The 18,102-nt window shown below is 39.7% G+C and overlaps 1 protein-coding gene across 10 annotated transcripts in view; it reads left to right on the forward strand.

Moving 5' to 3' along the window:
• The window catches only part of LOC129732797 (voltage-dependent calcium channel type A subunit alpha-1-like), a 126,945-nt gene that overhangs the window by 74,163 nt on the left and 34,680 nt on the right, over positions 1-18,102 (forward strand). For 9 of the 10 annotated variants that reach the window (XM_055694046.1, XM_055694053.1, XM_055694054.1 and 6 more), the window contains exons 2-8: positions 14,528-14,683; positions 14,775-15,047; positions 15,974-16,071; positions 16,386-16,541; positions 16,622-16,851; positions 16,915-17,018; positions 17,083-17,555. In XM_055694046.1, the coding sequence (XP_055550021.1) occupies positions 14,577-14,683; positions 14,775-15,047; positions 15,974-16,071; positions 16,386-16,541; positions 16,622-16,851; positions 16,915-17,018; positions 17,083-17,555 (1,441 nt within the window). In that variant the 5' untranslated portion in view covers positions 14,528-14,576. Of the gene's footprint in view, positions 1-14,527; positions 14,684-14,774; positions 15,048-15,973; positions 16,072-16,385; positions 16,542-16,621; positions 16,852-16,914; positions 17,019-17,082; positions 17,556-18,102 lie in introns of those variants that run through there. The other variant, XM_055694055.1, reaches the window with a different exon arrangement.

Below are 18,102 nucleotides of genomic sequence, written 5' to 3' on the forward strand. Positions count from 1 at the left end.
GTCAATAGTGCTTCTGTCCGCGTCTAGCGGAGGATTAAACTTGACTCATCATCATGTATTTTGCCTGGCATCGGCAGCCGGTGGCACAAATAATCTGTTTGTTTGGTAAGAGGAGGGAGTGGCTCCGGGAACATTTTTAGCCAATCGGGAAAACCTACGCATGCCAACAGAGTGTCGTAAGCTGTTTTTCCATACGTCCCGAAAAGGATGTCACCCCGTGTGGCATTGAAGCAAATCACTACAAGTCAGATGATAAGCGATCGTTTTGACAGACAAGCGCCGGAGGAAGCCTTTTGTACGACGATTCATCAACCGTTTGTCATCGTTATGGAGGTGGTTGTTTCGATAATTGCCAGAAAAGATCTCATCGTTTTTATTTCGCCGGAAAACTTCTGACCGTTGTTTTCGTTTTCTTTCTTCGCAGAATCTATTCAGTCTCGTCTCTACTTCATATTCCGCTTGACTACATTCGACGGCACATGGTTCTTGGAGTGGAGTTTCTGGGACGACGATGACTGCGTTGAAAACGTGCTCTGTTTTGTTATTTTTTTGCATCTCTTAGCGGATGGCATGTCACAAACCCTCGGCCGTTTTGATTGAAATTTGAATGGACAGGCCAATTCGAAGGCCGGCTGAAAGACCAGAAAACAATTGGTTTTGAATCTAGCTTTTATTTATATTTTTTATTCATCGTTAGAAGACAAAAACAACTGTAAAATCGATGAAATGATCGAAAATAGGCTAAAATCGGAAAGGCGTCTAAGCTTATTTACTTGTTCTGTAGGTTCAGAGCTTCAGAAAGATAAATAACTACATAATTAACAAACTGCAAAACGAATATCTGTAAAAGATTCGAATATTTGATTAATTTTAAAATTGATTGCAGATAAATTTCGCAACTTTCCAGCAGAAAATCCGGCATCTCCTTTTGATTTAAAAGCGAATGGAGACGCATGGTTATGAATGGCTGTTATAAAAAACTCCCCTCAAACTCTATAAAACACTTTCACTTTAAGCTTTACGAGAACAAACATTATGTTTTGATTTAAAAATTATTTAACTGTAAAAGTATAATGTCAAACATCAAATGCACTAATGACACACGGTATAATTATGCGTTCATCAGCTAAGCCAGTTCAATCGCAAAACATAGAAATTGATGTGCTTTCCAAAGCCACCAAGATTTTGGCGGTGCCCGAACTGTCATCATCTCAACGTTCGGAAACAGGAACGGTATGAAACTGAAAGAGCAAAATAGTAACTGTTTTCCCTGTCGTCGTCGTCGTCGTCGTCGTCATTTTCGTCGTCGCTTGCAGCACAAACGGCATCCGCACAGGACGCACTTTTCACCAGCGATGGGTAGGAACCACAACGCACATAAAATAGCGTATCAGTGGAATCGCTTTTGCCATAGGATTTCCTCCTCGGGCTTGGGATAATGGGCTCCCAGTATCGTCTCGAGCGTCTTTCAGAACGGTCTTGATCTCGGACTGTGAGAAGTGCGTCCGATGCGTGTGTGTTCGGGTGGATTTTGTTCCCAATGGGTATTAGCTGGACATTCGAGTGCCAACGAGAGGCTTTATGCTAACAAGTGATGTTTTGTAACGGCGATAATTAGTGGGCTTTTAGAGTATTTTGATTGAAACGTATGACAGCAAACCGAACCACAATGGATATACGCTCAGTTGTGCAAGTATTTTCACTTTACATCAGAAACATCGAAGACAATCAGAATATGCGTGCGAGCTATAAATTGTAGCTAAAACATATGAGAACGTGATTTCGGATAGTGACATCGTGACCTGAATTTTTTAGATCAAAAACCAAAATCTGAACCATGCTGTTGAATTGATGCCAAGAATAAGGATTGAGATAGTAGGATGAATCACACTGCGATTAAGCAGCGAGCAAGATGTTTGTTTGGTTGACAATAAATTTTCGCGTATTTATTTACTTTGATTATTTACCAGTTACATGTGGCAAATACTTATATCACCCAAATAGAAATGAGTGCGAAAAAAAATTGATATGTGGCAGCCTTCACAAATACTATATTTGTGCTATTGTGAATGTCGATATATTTCTTGTTTTGACGTAGAACTACGTTTTTCTTCAGCCTACCACATAGGGATGTAAATAGGAAAACTATTAACGAAAAAGGGACGAAATATGTCCCACTTTAAATGCTTATAAATCGGTTTATTTTAAACCGATTTCCTTCATTTTTGCAGCAATTGTTTGGAAAATTATACACGCATCCACCCAAATGTAGAAAATTGCTGATTGATTGATCCCCGCGGACTATTTTCCATGTTGAAGATCAATCTGTTCTCTAACTGCGTTCTCTAACATCGTTAGAAATTTCAAGAATAGTTGTTAAACTGTTATCAAAGTTTATGTGTCAGATGACGCCATATGTCATCACCCGCGGGGAATGGGTTAAAGTTAAGCTGAAGTACTAGAAACTCTTGTGGGTTCCATTTGTCCCGATCCACCCATATATCCCGCTATTACTTTGTAAGGAAAAGTCCTGGAGATGTGTGGTCTTCGACAAAAATGTGTGTTTTGTATGCTTAAATGCTTCTTTTGAATAACGTTTTCTTGTAAAATGCAACTAACAAAAGTTACGTACAAACAACCAAATTTTATGTAACTTTCATATAAAATACTTTGGAACTCTGTACTCAATTAAGATAAGAATTTTGTATGTTCAGCAAAGTTTCATATTTTTACACGTTCCATAATTTGCCAAATAAACCATTCCTCTATCTCTTAACACAAAAAAGTTAGTTTTTTTTTTATTTTTAACCTGGTAAACTTTTTAAAACTTTCGACACTTCGTAATTATGTGGGTTGTTCATACAAACAATCTTTCCGAAGACACTGTTAAGCTAGGATTGAGGTGAAAGGTTTTATAGATTAAGTTCCACTTTTTGCCTTATTGGACCACTCTGAATTGGTAACACTACCTTCTTTCCTTCCCTAGCCGACCGTACTTCGCAGAGATGCGGAAGGGAAGAGAGCTACCTACAAAAAGGGAAGGACGTGTAAGTTCGGGCCCTCTGCCCAGAAAATACCCTCCAGCTTAAAAACCTGAAAGAGATCACCGAAGGGTGCGACATTGCATTAGCTTTCAAAATAGAGTGCGGAGGGGAGATGGCTACCGAGGCAATTCGCCTCCGTCAGAGCTCGTCAGGGACCTAGGTAGCCACCATCAAACTTTCATCCGCCGAGGGAGCCAAGCTGAAGGTCGGTTGATCGTCATGTCTGCTGGGTATCCTTCAGCCTGACGATTGCTTCATGTGCTTTGGAAGGCGACATTAATCCTCGTCGTATAAGACCCCAACAGGTCTAATTCATGTCAACGTTGCAGTGGTGTAGCCCACAAAGCGCGGGATTGCGGGGCGATCCCCAAGTGTTTGTTGTGTACCGGGAAACGGAACGCTGAACACGCCACGGAAGGCCTCAAATGCCCAACTACAAAGTCAAGGGCTACTAAACCGCAGGCAAGAGGGTAAGGCAAGGCAAAAGGGAAACTTTTTTCTGTTGAGAGATAGAGGAAAAGATTATTTGGCAAAGTTTTAGAACATGTAAAAATATGAAACTCTGCTGAACATACAAAATTCTAATTTTCATTGCGTTTAGAGTTACAGAGTATTTATAGTTACTTGAAACTTAGTTTTTTTGTGCGTAGCCTTCGTTAGTTACATTTTACAAGAAAACTTGGGCATACAAAACACACGTTTTTGTTGTAGATCACACATCTCCAGGACTCTTCCTTACATTATTATAGCATATTTCAGCTTATTTCTTCAATAACATTAAGAACGTGAAGGGTAAACAGTAGGCGGATTGGGACGAATGGAACTCATAACAGTTTTGAGTACTTGGGTTAAACTTTGAGAAAAAGAATTGACATCATGATTCCACTTGCCCTTTATTTTACCTTATACGTTTTAACTTTATCGAAAAAATTAGCTAAAATATTCCGAAGACACCATTAAGCTGGGATGGAGTGATAAGCGCTATGGATTTAAGATAACTGTGCGTTGGTGGTGGCGGGTTCAACGCTTGAGTTGTCGAATGCGGATATCACCGCATGAACCAGAGGGGCCAGATTTTGTTGGAAGCTTTGGCGAAGTACAACTTAGACCTGTTCAACGTCAGCGCTGAACGCACCTACAGTAGAAACGGTGCAAAGTTGTTCATCGACGTGACGTTCGGTGGCCCGGGACTGTCTTCCGTTAAGGTAGGTCTACGGTGGATGCTATTCTCTCCGTTACCAAGACGGCCGAGGTAGCATACCAGCGTAACAGGACAAACTTTAGCTGTTGCGCAATCGTCACGCTAGACGCGAGAAACGCGCCAGCTGGAACTAACAGCTAATGCGCCTCAGAGTCTTTGAGTGTCGGTGCAGCTGTTTATTTGTTTATTGTGTCTCGTCTTCGGATAAATATCGTACAGACTAATTTTAGCTTATTCTAATTCCTAATTCTATTTTTAAAAGCCGTTTTCGTCATACCCAAATCATGGAGGTCACTGACATTATTATATGCCTTCAGACATGCATTATATGCACTATCACTTCCGTAGCTAGCTCTGCGGAACGGTAAATTAATCGTGGGATAACTTCGGAGGGTTTGCGGGGGGACATTGAAATTAATGTGCTGTAATAGTTCTGGACAGTCGATGACATTTTCTATTATGTCGAAAACAAACAATCTCTGCAGCTTGATTCGACGGGCTGCGAGAGTTTCTAAGTTAAGAAGCATACAACGCGCGGTGTAGTCGGGTAAGTTTACCGGATCATTCCACGGTAGTTGGCGTAAAACATATCGAATGAACTTCTTTTGTATCCGCTCTAACTTCACGGCGTACGCTAGTTGGTATGGTGCCCAGACATGAACTGCATACTCAAGGATGCTCCGAACCAATGCACAGAAGGGTTTTTAGAGTGTATACATCAGTGAAATGGCGCGACTGCCTTCGAATGAGTCCGAGCACTACAAACGCTTTGGCTGCAATGATTGAGACATGATCATGAAATCGCAGTTTCGAGTCTGAGTCAGATTCGTCAGTTTTTTGTAGAACACTTCTCTTTAAAATCAGTTTGTTGTCTTTACCTTTTTCTATTATTGTCAAAACAATAAATTTTATAAAGTCTTGAGAGAATCTTAGTTGAATGAATGAAATCTTAAAACATTTTGCATTGTTTTGACCATTACAGACAAAATTATAGACAAAAAACTAATTTTGAGGAGAGGTGTTCCACAAAAAACTCTATTTTGTCGTGTCCAACGTACAGATAGGATATCACAGTATTCAGCAATTGTCTTTCTTTTGAAATTTTCCACAACTTTGCTGAAGGAAGCTATCTGGTATATTGAGTATTAGAAAAAATATTTTTTTTATCTAACTGTTAGGTGGATTGATCGAAAAACTAAAAACGCCAAACGTAAGGCCTTGTTCTATGAAACAATTTTGCTGAAGACATTGAGTACATAAAATCAATTTTTCACAGTCAAATCTAGATGATCACGATTTTTCGAGTTTAGACCACTGTGCACTGTGGGATTTTCAAATGAATCTTTTCACCAATTATTAATGTCTTGAAATATAACCCTTTGAATGTGTAGAAACTATTTTGGAAGTTATTTCATAAAATGGTGGTTAAATACGTGCTTTATAATAAGTATTTCGGCGTTTTTATATCACTTTTTGTACTTTTCGACCTTCCAAAGGGCATTACTCAAAAATGTATCGTACGATGATTGTTAAATTTTGACCAGAGATTGTGGACATCATAACGAATCGGATGGTGTACTCAGATTTTTTGGTGCATTTTATTTTATAATAACGGTCTGTGGGAGCACCGTGGCGCTATCTTTAGACGAAGTCGAGGATTGGATGGACTTCATTAAACTGGAGTTGGCGCACCATAAGATGGAGAACATCGCAGTGAGCAACCGTAGATCGAAAAATGAAGCGTCGTTTAGTTCTTGTGGATGCACTATTGCCTCAAAGCTATCGTTGAAGCTCGTGGGAGTGATGGTCGATGACAAGCTCTCGTTCATAATGCGAAGAATGTGCGACGACGAGGGCAACTGGAGAGCAGTCAGTGTGGCTGCTTCCCAGATCGTTCTCGTGTTGCAAGGCATCATCGACGGGTCAACCATCTGCGTCTGCGCGTCTTCAGGCGACTAGCCAAAAAGTTTACTGAATAACGAGGTGCACTAAGCACACTCGTCCCTCCTTGATAAAATTGTTATCCCAAGGATAAAAAGGGCTGGAGATTGGTTGGAAAAGTAACCGACCGTCGGTTCGGACTATACCTACAAAACTATAAATAAGGAAAACTATTGAATTATTGTCCATTAAAAATGGTAAATTATTAGTTATCTTACGGAGGTCCCTTATGCAACTTTCCTTGTTCAGATCCATCTCGGAGGAGAAACAAAATGTGCGGTCGTTCAAGCTCAAGCTCACATGTACGTGAAAATTAATTTTTCATTCCTCAGATTAAAATAATCATTAGACCAATTGGAATCTAAGCTCCTTTACAATAAAATTTCAAATATTAACTGATAAATGCCCTAAAATCATGAAGTTGTAGTTCTTGATTTAGAAGTTTGATAATTGTTTTAAGATCAATTTTAATGGAAATAATGTTTAGATACACGTAATTTTAAAGGTACATCACCAACGCAATCGAAATATTGTTTAACCGAATTGACTCTCTCTTCGAAAGGACAGTCAATGCTTTGCCAATCAATGTAAAAATAATTTCTTCCACTCCATCCCGTTTGTAAGGCTTGTCGTTTACTGCATGTTCACTCACTCACATGTATGTTACGCTCACCATTCTCACTGTCTTTTCTCAATGATGGCTGGACCGATTCTGATAATAATAATACCCAATGAATGTTCTATTTGACTTGAAGGAATCGATTAATTTCAATGATAATCACACTTTTTTGTTGAGTAATGTTTAATATGGATGACACTTATTCTCCGCTTCGTATGAAATTAGACATCTTAATGGGATTTTCTTTCCATACATGGAAAGACTCAAGATATCTTTATCGAGGATGCGTAGTCTGCGTGGTATTGAGTGTCCCAAGAGTTTATTCTCAAGTCTCTTCATCGAGATTGCCTAATTGTTTTAAATGATTCTTATTTGGATAGTGACCAGTAAGTTAGGTTTAAACGTTTATAATTTTTAAGTAATGAGAAGATATAAATATCTTATATATTCAATCCACTTTATTTGTATACTTTCGAAGTGCTCTTTGAAAATAAGTTTCTCATCGTGAATTAGTTTGAAGTACAAACTAAAAATAACTCCATACATCTTGATAACAATTGTCTTGAGAGAATAAGCTCCAGTTTTCATTTCACGAGGCTTGAGTATTAGTGTTTTTACTTTCGCTCCGCTTCAAACATCCACTTTTTTGTTAGGAAACGACTGCAATATCGTTTCTTGCGCATCGCCTTAGGCCGCATGCATTCAACCCATACGACGAGTTTTGAAGTTTTGGTGGACGTTCTTCCGTTTCTTGGATCAGAGTCAGATCATCTGCCTACTCGTAATCTCATCAAATGTGAGGTTTTGAACTGCTTGCTAATTGAAAATAGGCATGTTGAACTGTATTCACAAACCCGTTTCATGACTGTGTATTTTAATCACATGTCCCAAAGTATAATTTCTTCCACATACAATATTATTATTTAATATTATTTAATAGTTTTTATATCTAACTTTATTGTCTTAAAATAGCTTTAAATAATAATTGTATCTCCCTTCTCACCTTAAATTGCCACTAGCTCGCAGTCGGCCGCGAAAAAAAGAGTGTCTCCCTCCTTTCGCTTTCTAATTTAATTTTAATTGAAATTGTATCTGGCTCAATTAAACATAGGGGAACTGCTCCATTATTCATCTCAGCCCGTATATTCATCTCATTCAACATGTAAACACAATTGAAAACAGGAAAAAACGCATATTTTCTTCTTAAGCCAATCTGCTAATCCATGGAATGGATTCTTCTTAGTTCACTTTAGATTTCTCATTCAATAATCCTCAAAAACTCACTTAAAAGCTCTAAATTTGATATAATAGTCAGGCATCTGCACTCGAAAACTCATTTATTTCAATCACCTATCTCAGAAAACAAAATCCGCGCATTGTTCTGTACGGCTACAACGGGACTCGTTCAGCAGCCAGCCAAAGTTTTTCTCATCACTAGCGGACCATTTTTTATTTTAATCACTAAACAAAATCACTCACTGCACTAAGAATACATTAATCTTTGAAACGTTCACCTCAAATTTCCCGAAACCAGCTTGAATTAGCAGAAATATATGAGATGAATTTCTACAATTCCTAAATTTCAACTGTATGTATTTTCATCTGTTTTCACTGCCTTGAAGAAAATAAAAAGTTGCCAAATCGTTATCTGTTAATACGAACAAATCATACTGAAAATGTTGAATTATTCCGACATAATTGACATAAATGGACAACACTGCAGCGGTTACCTAGGTTACCATATTTGCACGTAAACAACTACAGTGGATATCTAGGTAACCTACTACGACGGGCTACGGCTACGTTCATTCATGATAATATGATTCATTCATGATTAACACTGCATTGCAGTGTGATGAATATGGGGGCGTCGTGAGACGAATAATTGAGCAGTGATTTAAGTTTTGAGATGGATATGGGAGCGTTGTGCAAAATGGTTTGTTTAACAAAATTCAGGATAAATCTAGCTAAGTTTACTAAATATACAATACTTAATGATTCTATAAGAGCACGTAAGCGTATTTTGTTTATTTGTTCAATTATTTCATAAAAATTTGTTGTTTAATCCGTGCATTCTTCGTGAATATTGGCTTAATGAGATGAATTATGGTGCAGTTCCCCTACAAAGGGCAATTTCTCTGCGAACTTTTGCATGAACTAGGGGAACCAAAATTCACAGGAATGGCTAAAAAGCTGTAATCTCTTGAGGGCAACTATTTTGAGCTTTAAGCCAACATTTTTTCGTTATTATAGACCAGTGTAATGCATGAAGAACGCATTAATCGGGGACCACACTATTGACGTAGGACTGTTTTTTTGTTTTTTATCGAATTCTCCAACTAGATTTGATTGCCCGTAGGCAATTCCAAAACGGCAAAAACGTCATCGAAATTATTTTGACCTAAATAAGTGATGTTAGAGTACTCAAAGTTATGAACGTTTTCCATGAAAAAACATGCCAGTTCAATTTGATTGGAACAAACATAAAAAATATTTCTTGGCTTGAGACCTTGATTTGAAGAACACATTATAAAATTGTTTAAAAAAATAGTAATTATATTTGGGTAAATTTTATTTAAACACATGACAAAAATTATAATAGTTTCATATATTTTGCATGTAAAAGTACACAGATTTATTTTATTGATATAAAAAAAAATATTTTAAAAAATAGGGTGATTTATTTTATGTATTTTATTTAAAAAAAAACCTACCTTTGAACCAGTTTTATTTAGGTAAAAGTAATAAATTCTGGTTTTGAGAGAAAATATCGAAAAAATACATTTGTGTGCTTTTAATTGCAAATTATATTGAATTGTTACAATTTTTGTCATGTTTTCAAATTAAACTCACCCAAATATAAAAACAACATATTTCCAAAAATTTCTAAAAGATGCCTTTAAATTGAGAACAAGAGATTTTTTTCATACCGGAAGAATCAGTGTTTTATAGAGTGCAAGTTTAGTACGGATTTGCAGACTGCGGGACCTTAGCTGGTTACGTAGTCCGTAAAAGGCCCTGTTTGCGGCTGCTATCCGCCTCTTTATCACACGGCTAACCTCGTTGTCACATGTCACTAATGTTCCCAGGTAAATAAATTCGTCGACTACTTCGAATGTTTCCCCATCTAGCACCACCGCAGCACCAACCTCCGACGGACTACCACGCACTCTGCCAGCCACCATGTATTTCGTTTTGGCAGAGTTTATGACGAGCCCTAATCTCGCAGCTTCCCTCCTGAGAGGTCCGAAAGCCTCTTCCACGGCTCTACGGTTGATACCAATGATGTCGGTATCGTCCGCAAAACCGAGAAGCATGTGCGACTTCGTAATGATGGTGCCGCTTCTCTGCACACCAGCCCTCCGTATAGCACCTTCCAATGTGATGTTGAACAATAAGTTCGACAGCCCGTCACCCTGCTTCAAACCATCTAACGTCACGAACGAGTCCGATATCTCACCGGCTATCCTGACGCTTGATGTAGAACCTTCAAGGGTGGCACGAATCAGCCTAATCAGCTTTGTTGGGAAGCCATGTTCAATCATAATCTGCCATAACTCATTTCTCTTGACTGAATCGTACGCTGCCCTGAAGTCTATGAACAGATGGTGCGTCTGCAAGTTGTATTCTCGAAATTTATCGAGGGCAAGGTAAACATTTGGTCCGTCGTGGAGCGTCCCCCTCGAAAACCGCATTGGTACTCGCCAACAAAGATCTCCTGCAACGGCCTCAGTCTGTGGAACAGGATGTGGGAGAGAATTTTGTACACGGTATTGAGAAGAGTTATGCCCCGATAATTGCTACACTCCAGGCGATGGCCTTTTTTGTAGATCGGGCATATGAGACCCTCCAACCAGTCCGAGGGCAATTCCTCTTCAGACCACACTCTCAGCATGATCCGATGGATGGCATGATACAGCTGTTCGCTCCCGGCTTTGAAGAGTTCGGCGGGAATGCCGTCCTTCCCAGCTGCCTTGCAGTTTCTCAGCTCTTTCACTGCTTTCTTCACCTCGTCCATGGATGGTGGATCCACAGCTTGACCATCATTTTCAATAGTCATACTGCTCCTTTCGACTCCACTGTTTCCCTCACCGTTCAACAGCACACTGAAGTGTTCCTTCCAACGCCTGGCCACCTCTGTTTTATCGGTTATCAGGTTCCCCTCCCTATCGTTGCACATGACAGGGGCTGACACGTTTCGATTCCTGATTCCGTTGACCTTCTTGTAGAAGCTCCTCGCATCGTGCCTGGAGAAGCAACCTTCCGCCTCCGCAAGAATACGCTCCCAATGCTGTCGTTTCTTCCGGCGATGGAGTCTCTTTTCAGCGGCTCTTACATCTCGGTATCTACCCATGCTCTGACGAGTCACAGCCGTGGCCAACATGTGACCCCTGGCGCGGTTCTTCTCTTCCGTCACTCGCTGGCACTCAGCGTCAAACCACTCATTGGGCGCAGCTGCCGCAGTTGTACCCAACACTTCTCGCGCTGTAGTGCTGATCAAACTGTGGATGTGCCTCCACTGTTCATTCAGGTTCCCTTCAACTCTTTCCTCAATCCGTTCATCAACTTTCTGCGAGTACTCTGCAGCCACTCCTTCAGTTGATAGCCGCTGGATGTTCAACTGCATCCTCCTCGTTGCCTTGGATTTCAGCACGTTGGACAGCCGGGCGCGGATTTTGGCTACTACGAGATAGTGATCCGAGTCAACGTTCGGTCCTCTGAACGACCTCACGTCTGTAACGTCTGAAAAGTGCCGTCCATCAATCAGAACGTGGTCAATTTGAGAGCAAAGCTCTCCATTCGGGTGCATCCAGGTGTGCTTACGTATGTTCCGGCGTGCAAAATAAGTGCTACATATGGCCATCCCCCTAGCTGCAGCGAAATTAACAAGCCTCAGGCCATTGTCGTTCGTAGTAGAGTGGAAGCTTTCCCTACCAGTTACGGGGCGGAAGAAGTCTTCCTGCCCGACCTGTGCATTTGCATCTCCAATGACAATCTTTATATCGTGTCCTGGGCACTCATTGTATGTCTTTTCCAGGAGCTCATAGAACTCCTCCTTTTCGTCATCGGGTTTCTCGTTGGTCGGTGCGTACACATTTATTAGGCTGTAATTGAAGAATTTGCCCTTAATTCTCAACACGCATATACGGTCACTGATCGGCCTCCATCTAATGACACGCTTCATCTGTTTTCCAATTAGCACGAAACCGACTCCTCTTTCTGCTTTCACGCCACCACTATAGTAGATGTGGTACTAAAATGAAGTGTCCGCAATAGGATCTACTGCTCGGAATTCGCGTTCTCCCGATTTCGGCCACCGCACCTCTTGGATAGCTGCAATCTCCACATTCACCTTCCGCAGCTCTCTAGCCAGGATACTTGCGCGTGCCGGTTCGAGTAGAGTCCTTACATTCCAAGTACCGAGTTTCCAATAATCGTTGTCCTTTTTCGTTCGCCTAGGTCCATGCCGATTATTCCGTTTCGTATTTATATCTGGATTGTTCGTAGTATTTAATATTCAGTATGCTGCCTTACTAGGACATCGATACCTAGTCTCGCGACGGGGCTGCCGTCTTTGATATAGCTGGCGAGACACCGCGTTTCATGATTCAGCCGCCCGCTCCGGATCAGACGCTGTTGTACGCCGCCCCTAACATGAGGAAACAGCCGCGTACGTTCCCCCTAACCAGTCAGCATACGACCAAAGTTTCCACCGGGGTTGGTTACCCGATCTCCGCTAAGGTTACTCGTATCCCGGTTGGCACCACGTGGAGGTTGGGATAGGAGTTGCTGGACAGAGGTGAATGACCACAATAGGATCTCAAGTGACACGTGTCCAACCATTCACCGTTAGTAGAGCTATCAGGTTTAAATATCAAAGCATATGCGGAAAAATCATAGTTTTCAATTGTTGATGTCATGGCTTTATTTCGAAAACTTTAAAAGCCTTTTAATTTAGTGGATTTTTGATACAGATAGGGTGGTCGGTATTACCGACTTTTTGAAAAACCGGTATTTCGGTATTCATAAAAATGAAAACCGGTAAAACCGGTAAAAAACCGGTACTTCAGATTACTGAAAACCAGGGGCAACTCGTGGTCTTTGAACCTACTTGTTCAACAAAAAAATCTGAAAATTATAGTCTGGGGAAGTAATGACAATGATGTCCGCGAAAAAACGCAAGTCATTCTCTCTGTACTATTTAAAAATAAAACTGAAAAATAATTAAACATATACATAAATTTGGAATTGAAATTGATTTTACTAGCGTCTTCAGCGTTTCAGCGTTGCATTTATGGACGTGTTGCTGCATAATTATGCTTTTGCATTTATAAGAACCCATGCTTAATTACACTACAGTTTTTTTTTGTAAGATTTGGATCTCTTTTGATATACGATCCGGATACAACACTGGTTAAATTTAACAGTGTTTGGAAAACTTCAATGAGTGAATACATATGATTACGAACGACATCATTTTGAAACTCATATTAACAAAACCATGCAGAGTTTTTCAGACAAGAATTTACATTTTACGAGGGAATCGAAGGTAAATACTTCTTTTTTCCGTTCGATGCTTAAATAGTTCGTCCAAATTCAGTTGAACCTGAGAAAGCATTTTCTCAGCTAGAACTATTGCTAATAAAATCCGCTGCGGTGTGGGCGACGAAGCTTTGACCACGCTACAACTATTTAAATTTCACTTTTTCGAGGAGCATTAATTTTTAGGATGAAATTTATTTTTGATTGATTCTTTCACTCTGTAAACACTTTGTATCACGAGCAACTTGTCCATAGCTAGGTGCAACCTGTGCAATGCACACGGAGACGTCAAACAAAAAATAAATCCCCAATACAAATTTATATTGACATATTATTTTTTAGTTTTACTTTTAAATAGCACAAAACGAATAATGACCTTCGTTTTTTCGCGAATGATTGTAATTACTACCTCGAACTATGATTTTCAGAATTTGTAGTTGAACTGAGAGCTTCAAAACCCACGAGTTACCTCTGTAAGTATGAGTGTGTAAAGATTAGCTGTTCTAATTAGAAAATAAATGTTTTGCTTTATTGATATGAAGTTTTTTGACATATTATCGATTCACACAAACACAATCATATTGTGACAAGTTTTTTTTAATTTTAAGAAAAATACCGAAAATACCGGTTTTTTCGCCTCTCCAATACCGGTATTTCGGTATTGAAAAAAATATCGGTTTTACCGGTTTTACCGGTTTTTGTTTTACACCGGTAAAACCACCCTATACAAGAAGTGACTCACTTCAAGCCATTCCGAATACGCTGCATGAAAATTACTAGAAAGTGCAATCGGTCTGTCACGCAATCTGGAAGCTACACGATTTCCTGGAATCTCGTATACACCTGTTACGGGATCGAGTTAGGATTTTTGCCTAGGCAGATGAAATTTGGTGCGTGCTATTCAACCGTACCACGATGGCCTTTAAGGAAGTAGCATAAGAAAAATGGTAACTGGCTCCGGGAAGAAATATGACGATACTTATCGCGTGTCGTTATTATAATTTACGATGTAAATTAAATATGCCACAGTAAAATAAACGCTATGAGGAAGTTAACTTAAAAATCACCACTTGTTTGATTTATATAAACGAAGGTTTTAAAAGGTTTCAATTTAAATAACTTGTTTGAATTTTATTTACAATAATTGACACACATTGTTTCCATCCTTCTGCCTTACAGGTTAGCGGCGTCGCAAGAGGCGGGGCTTGCTGATAAGGACCGGAAGCAAATGGGTCCGAAGAAGGGAAAGAAGGGCAGTCCGAGGCATCGAACCGGCCCACCACCGCCCGGGCCGTCTTCACTGTTCATTTTCGCCGAGGATAATTTCATTAGGAGGTAAAGTGATCCACTTAGACAGGACAGGCAAACCTTTTAACCGTTCATAAATCTATTCACCCTCCTTCTGCCGGTTCGCTTTTCTCGACAGAGCAACCAAGTTTATCATCGAATGGCCGCCCTTCGAGTACGCCGTACTGTTGACAATCATCGCGAACTGTGTCGTGCTGGCACTGGAGGAGCATCTGCCCCAAGGCGACAAGACGGTGCTAGCTCAGAAGCTGGAACTAACCGAGAGTTACTTTCTGTGCATCTTCACGATAGAGGCCGCCCTCAAGATTGTTGCACTGGGGCTGGTGCTGCATGCGGACTCCTACCTGCGCAACATCTGGAACATGATGGATTTTTTCGTTGTGTTCACGGGGTAAGAATAATGGTTCTTTGTTTTTCCTAGTGTTCTCCTTTAGGAGCTTTTCAAATATGTGAATATAGATAATTTTTAAACGAGAAATATATATCTTACGGCGCTAGATTTTCCCTAGAAGCGGTTGGATACCGACAACTCAGGTTTAGCCTGTTCAAGCAACAGTTAGGAGTTCTATTGTGTGCATTAACTTGAGTTGGATCTTTCTAATGACCACTGTAAAACTTTTATTGCTGCTTAGAAGTTTTCAGTAGGAAAAAATGCATGGTTTTTATTTACGTTAGACTAATTAAATAGAACGTTTAGCGTTTAAGGTGTTTCAAATTTTAGGCAATCAAATCATTTGCAGCCTGTGCAGAAACAAAATGTCACTACACGTTATAATCAAACAACTTTTACGGATAGTTAATTTTCAAATAACAAACAAAAATAACATAACAACTAACACAAGATATAAAATTAGGCGAAGAAATGTTTTATTTATGTTTTTTTTATATTATTAAACTTTACCATGGATTTGATTTTGATAGACAGAATTTCACCTCTTTTTTTCGTTTCGATTAAACCCGTTATGAATAAATTCCATATGCTAGAAAGGCTAAACAAAGTACCATAAATATCGAAACTCCCAAAATGAAAATTGTGCTGAAGAACTTAATCCCAATTCGAAATACTTTTACAACAAATGTTTCCAACAAAACAATCTGATTTTTTTCCAAGTTACTGCTAGTTTTTCGTAAATTTTTCTATTCCTAAGTAACAAGTGATAAAATTTAATTTGTAAATAGATTAATACGTTGAGGTTGTTTCTTTGTTTTGAATACGATAGTTTTCGTTAGGTTCGATCAAACCAACTAGTTTTAGTCAAAACCCCCGCTAATAATCCTTATGAGAGTTCCTACCAATGTGGCAAACATATTTTATAGGCTCGTCACGTTGCTCCCTCTTCCGCTCGATGTAGATCTCAGAACGTTAAGGTCGATTCGTGTGTTGCGACCGTTGAAATTAGTTTCTGGAGTTCCTAGTGAGTAGAATAGTGTAAAAAAACATCACCCGATGAACGCTTAGCGTCCTCGGGATCGTTAGTTCTTTGCTGATTTTAGTTGCTCCATTCATACTTTTTAGAACACCTAGTTTATCTAGCAGTAGTGTAGATGTTTTACTCATTTCAAATAGTTTGCAGTATCATTAATGTCGTAAGTTCAAGCGCTTAGTTTATAGATTTAGTTCAATCAAATCACCTTCAATACATTTTTTTATTCATATTAGTAGTACCTAATCTAATTATTAATCACTAAAAGTAACCTGTTCTAATATTTATGTTCTGCCTTCTTCAAGGTCTACAAGTTGTGTTGAAGTCCATCATCAAAGCTATGGCGCCGTTGCTACAGATTGGACTTTTAGTCTTGTTTGCAATCGTTATATTTGCAATTATAGGGTTAGAATTTTACTCGGGTGCTCTGCACAAAAGTTGTTATAGCTTAGAAAATGCCTGTGAGTATTGTAATACCATAACCTAACAGTGAAAAGAAAGTTCATTTTTCTTACCAATTTTGTGTTTTGCTTCATTGCAGTGGAAATTGTTGAAGAAGGTGATATGGCGACGCCTTGTTACGACGACGACGATACGATGAACGTCGAACTGCCAGCCGGTGTGCACCTATGCAATCATAACGAGAGTGCGTGTATCGAGCAATGGGATGGACCCAACTATGGCATTACGAACTTCGACAACATCGGCTTCGCCATGTTGACGGTGTTCCAGTGCATCACGATGGAGGGTTGGACTTCAACCATGTATTGGGTAATGCCCCTCAATAACTAGGTATATCTATCTTCGCGGTTATGACTATGATTTGTTTTACAGACCAACGATGCTTTAGGCTCAACTTTTAATTGGGTGTATTTCGTGCCTTTGATTATAATCGGTTCGTTTTTCATGCTCAACTTGGTTCTCGGTGTCCTCAGTGGGTAAGTTTCAGGCCATTACTATACCAACTACAGTGTTGTGTAATTCACTAAATTCCGCTTGTAGTGAGTTTGCACGTGAAAGAGAAAAAGTCGAGAATCGGCAGGAGTTTCTGAAGCTCCGCCGGCAGCAACAGCTAGAAAAAGAGTTGAACGGTTTTGTCGAGTGGATCTGCAAGGCAGAAGAAATCATCCTAGCCGAGGATCGTACGACTGACGAAGAACGAATGTACATAATGGAAGCCCGCAAGAAAGCCGCCGCGAAACGAAAAAAGCTGAAAGCCCTCGGTAAATCCAAATCTTCCGAAACTGACGACGAAGAAGCCACAACCGAATCCGGAGACGAAGGTATCCTCAAGAAGGAGAAAAAACCAGCCAAGTCTGGTTTCTGGCGGGCGGAAAAGCGCTTCCGGTACTGCATAAGGCACACGGTGAAAACCCAATGGTTCTACTGGTTCGTGATAGTGCTGGTGTTTTTGAACACCATTTGCGTGGCTGTTGAACACTACGGGCAACCGCCCTGGTTATCGGACTTTTTATGTGAGTACTCTATTATCCCGTGGACACGATCCTACCCGGTCATTTCGGGATTCATGTACTCGTGAGCTAAGTGTTTCACTATTCTCATTGTTCTCATTGATCAGTAGTTTTCTTGCACCTCGCACCAATGATGATGCTCTTCTTCGGCCAATCTCAAAAACTTATCAAATAGTTTTAACTAAACTAACAGAGAGAGTGGTATTGGAAAATATCTTAAAAACCCATTAAAAAATATTTTGCAGATTTATCAACTGTTCAAAGTGCATGTTTTTTTTTTCTTCTTTCCCATCGAGAAAAGACATATAATTAAATAAGCTCCAAACCATGTTGTCAAAGACCATCTTGTGGTTTAATGGCCAGAATCGTTCATAATTTGTGCGGTAATCGTCAATGGCAAATATGTTGTGATTGCGAAATTACCGAATTTAGCTTGGATAAAAAAGTTACAAAGTCGATGCGCTGCGAAATGCTATCGTTTATAAATGAAACTATTGCAATGCTCTTTTAATGATTGTATATTCAAAAGACTTGAATTTTATCCGTTGAA

Source organism: Wyeomyia smithii, chromosome 3 (genome assembly GCF_029784165.1).
Source record: "Wyeomyia smithii strain HCP4-BCI-WySm-NY-G18 chromosome 3, ASM2978416v1, whole genome shotgun sequence".
NCBI lineage: Eukaryota > Metazoa > Arthropoda > Insecta > Diptera > Culicidae > Wyeomyia > Wyeomyia smithii.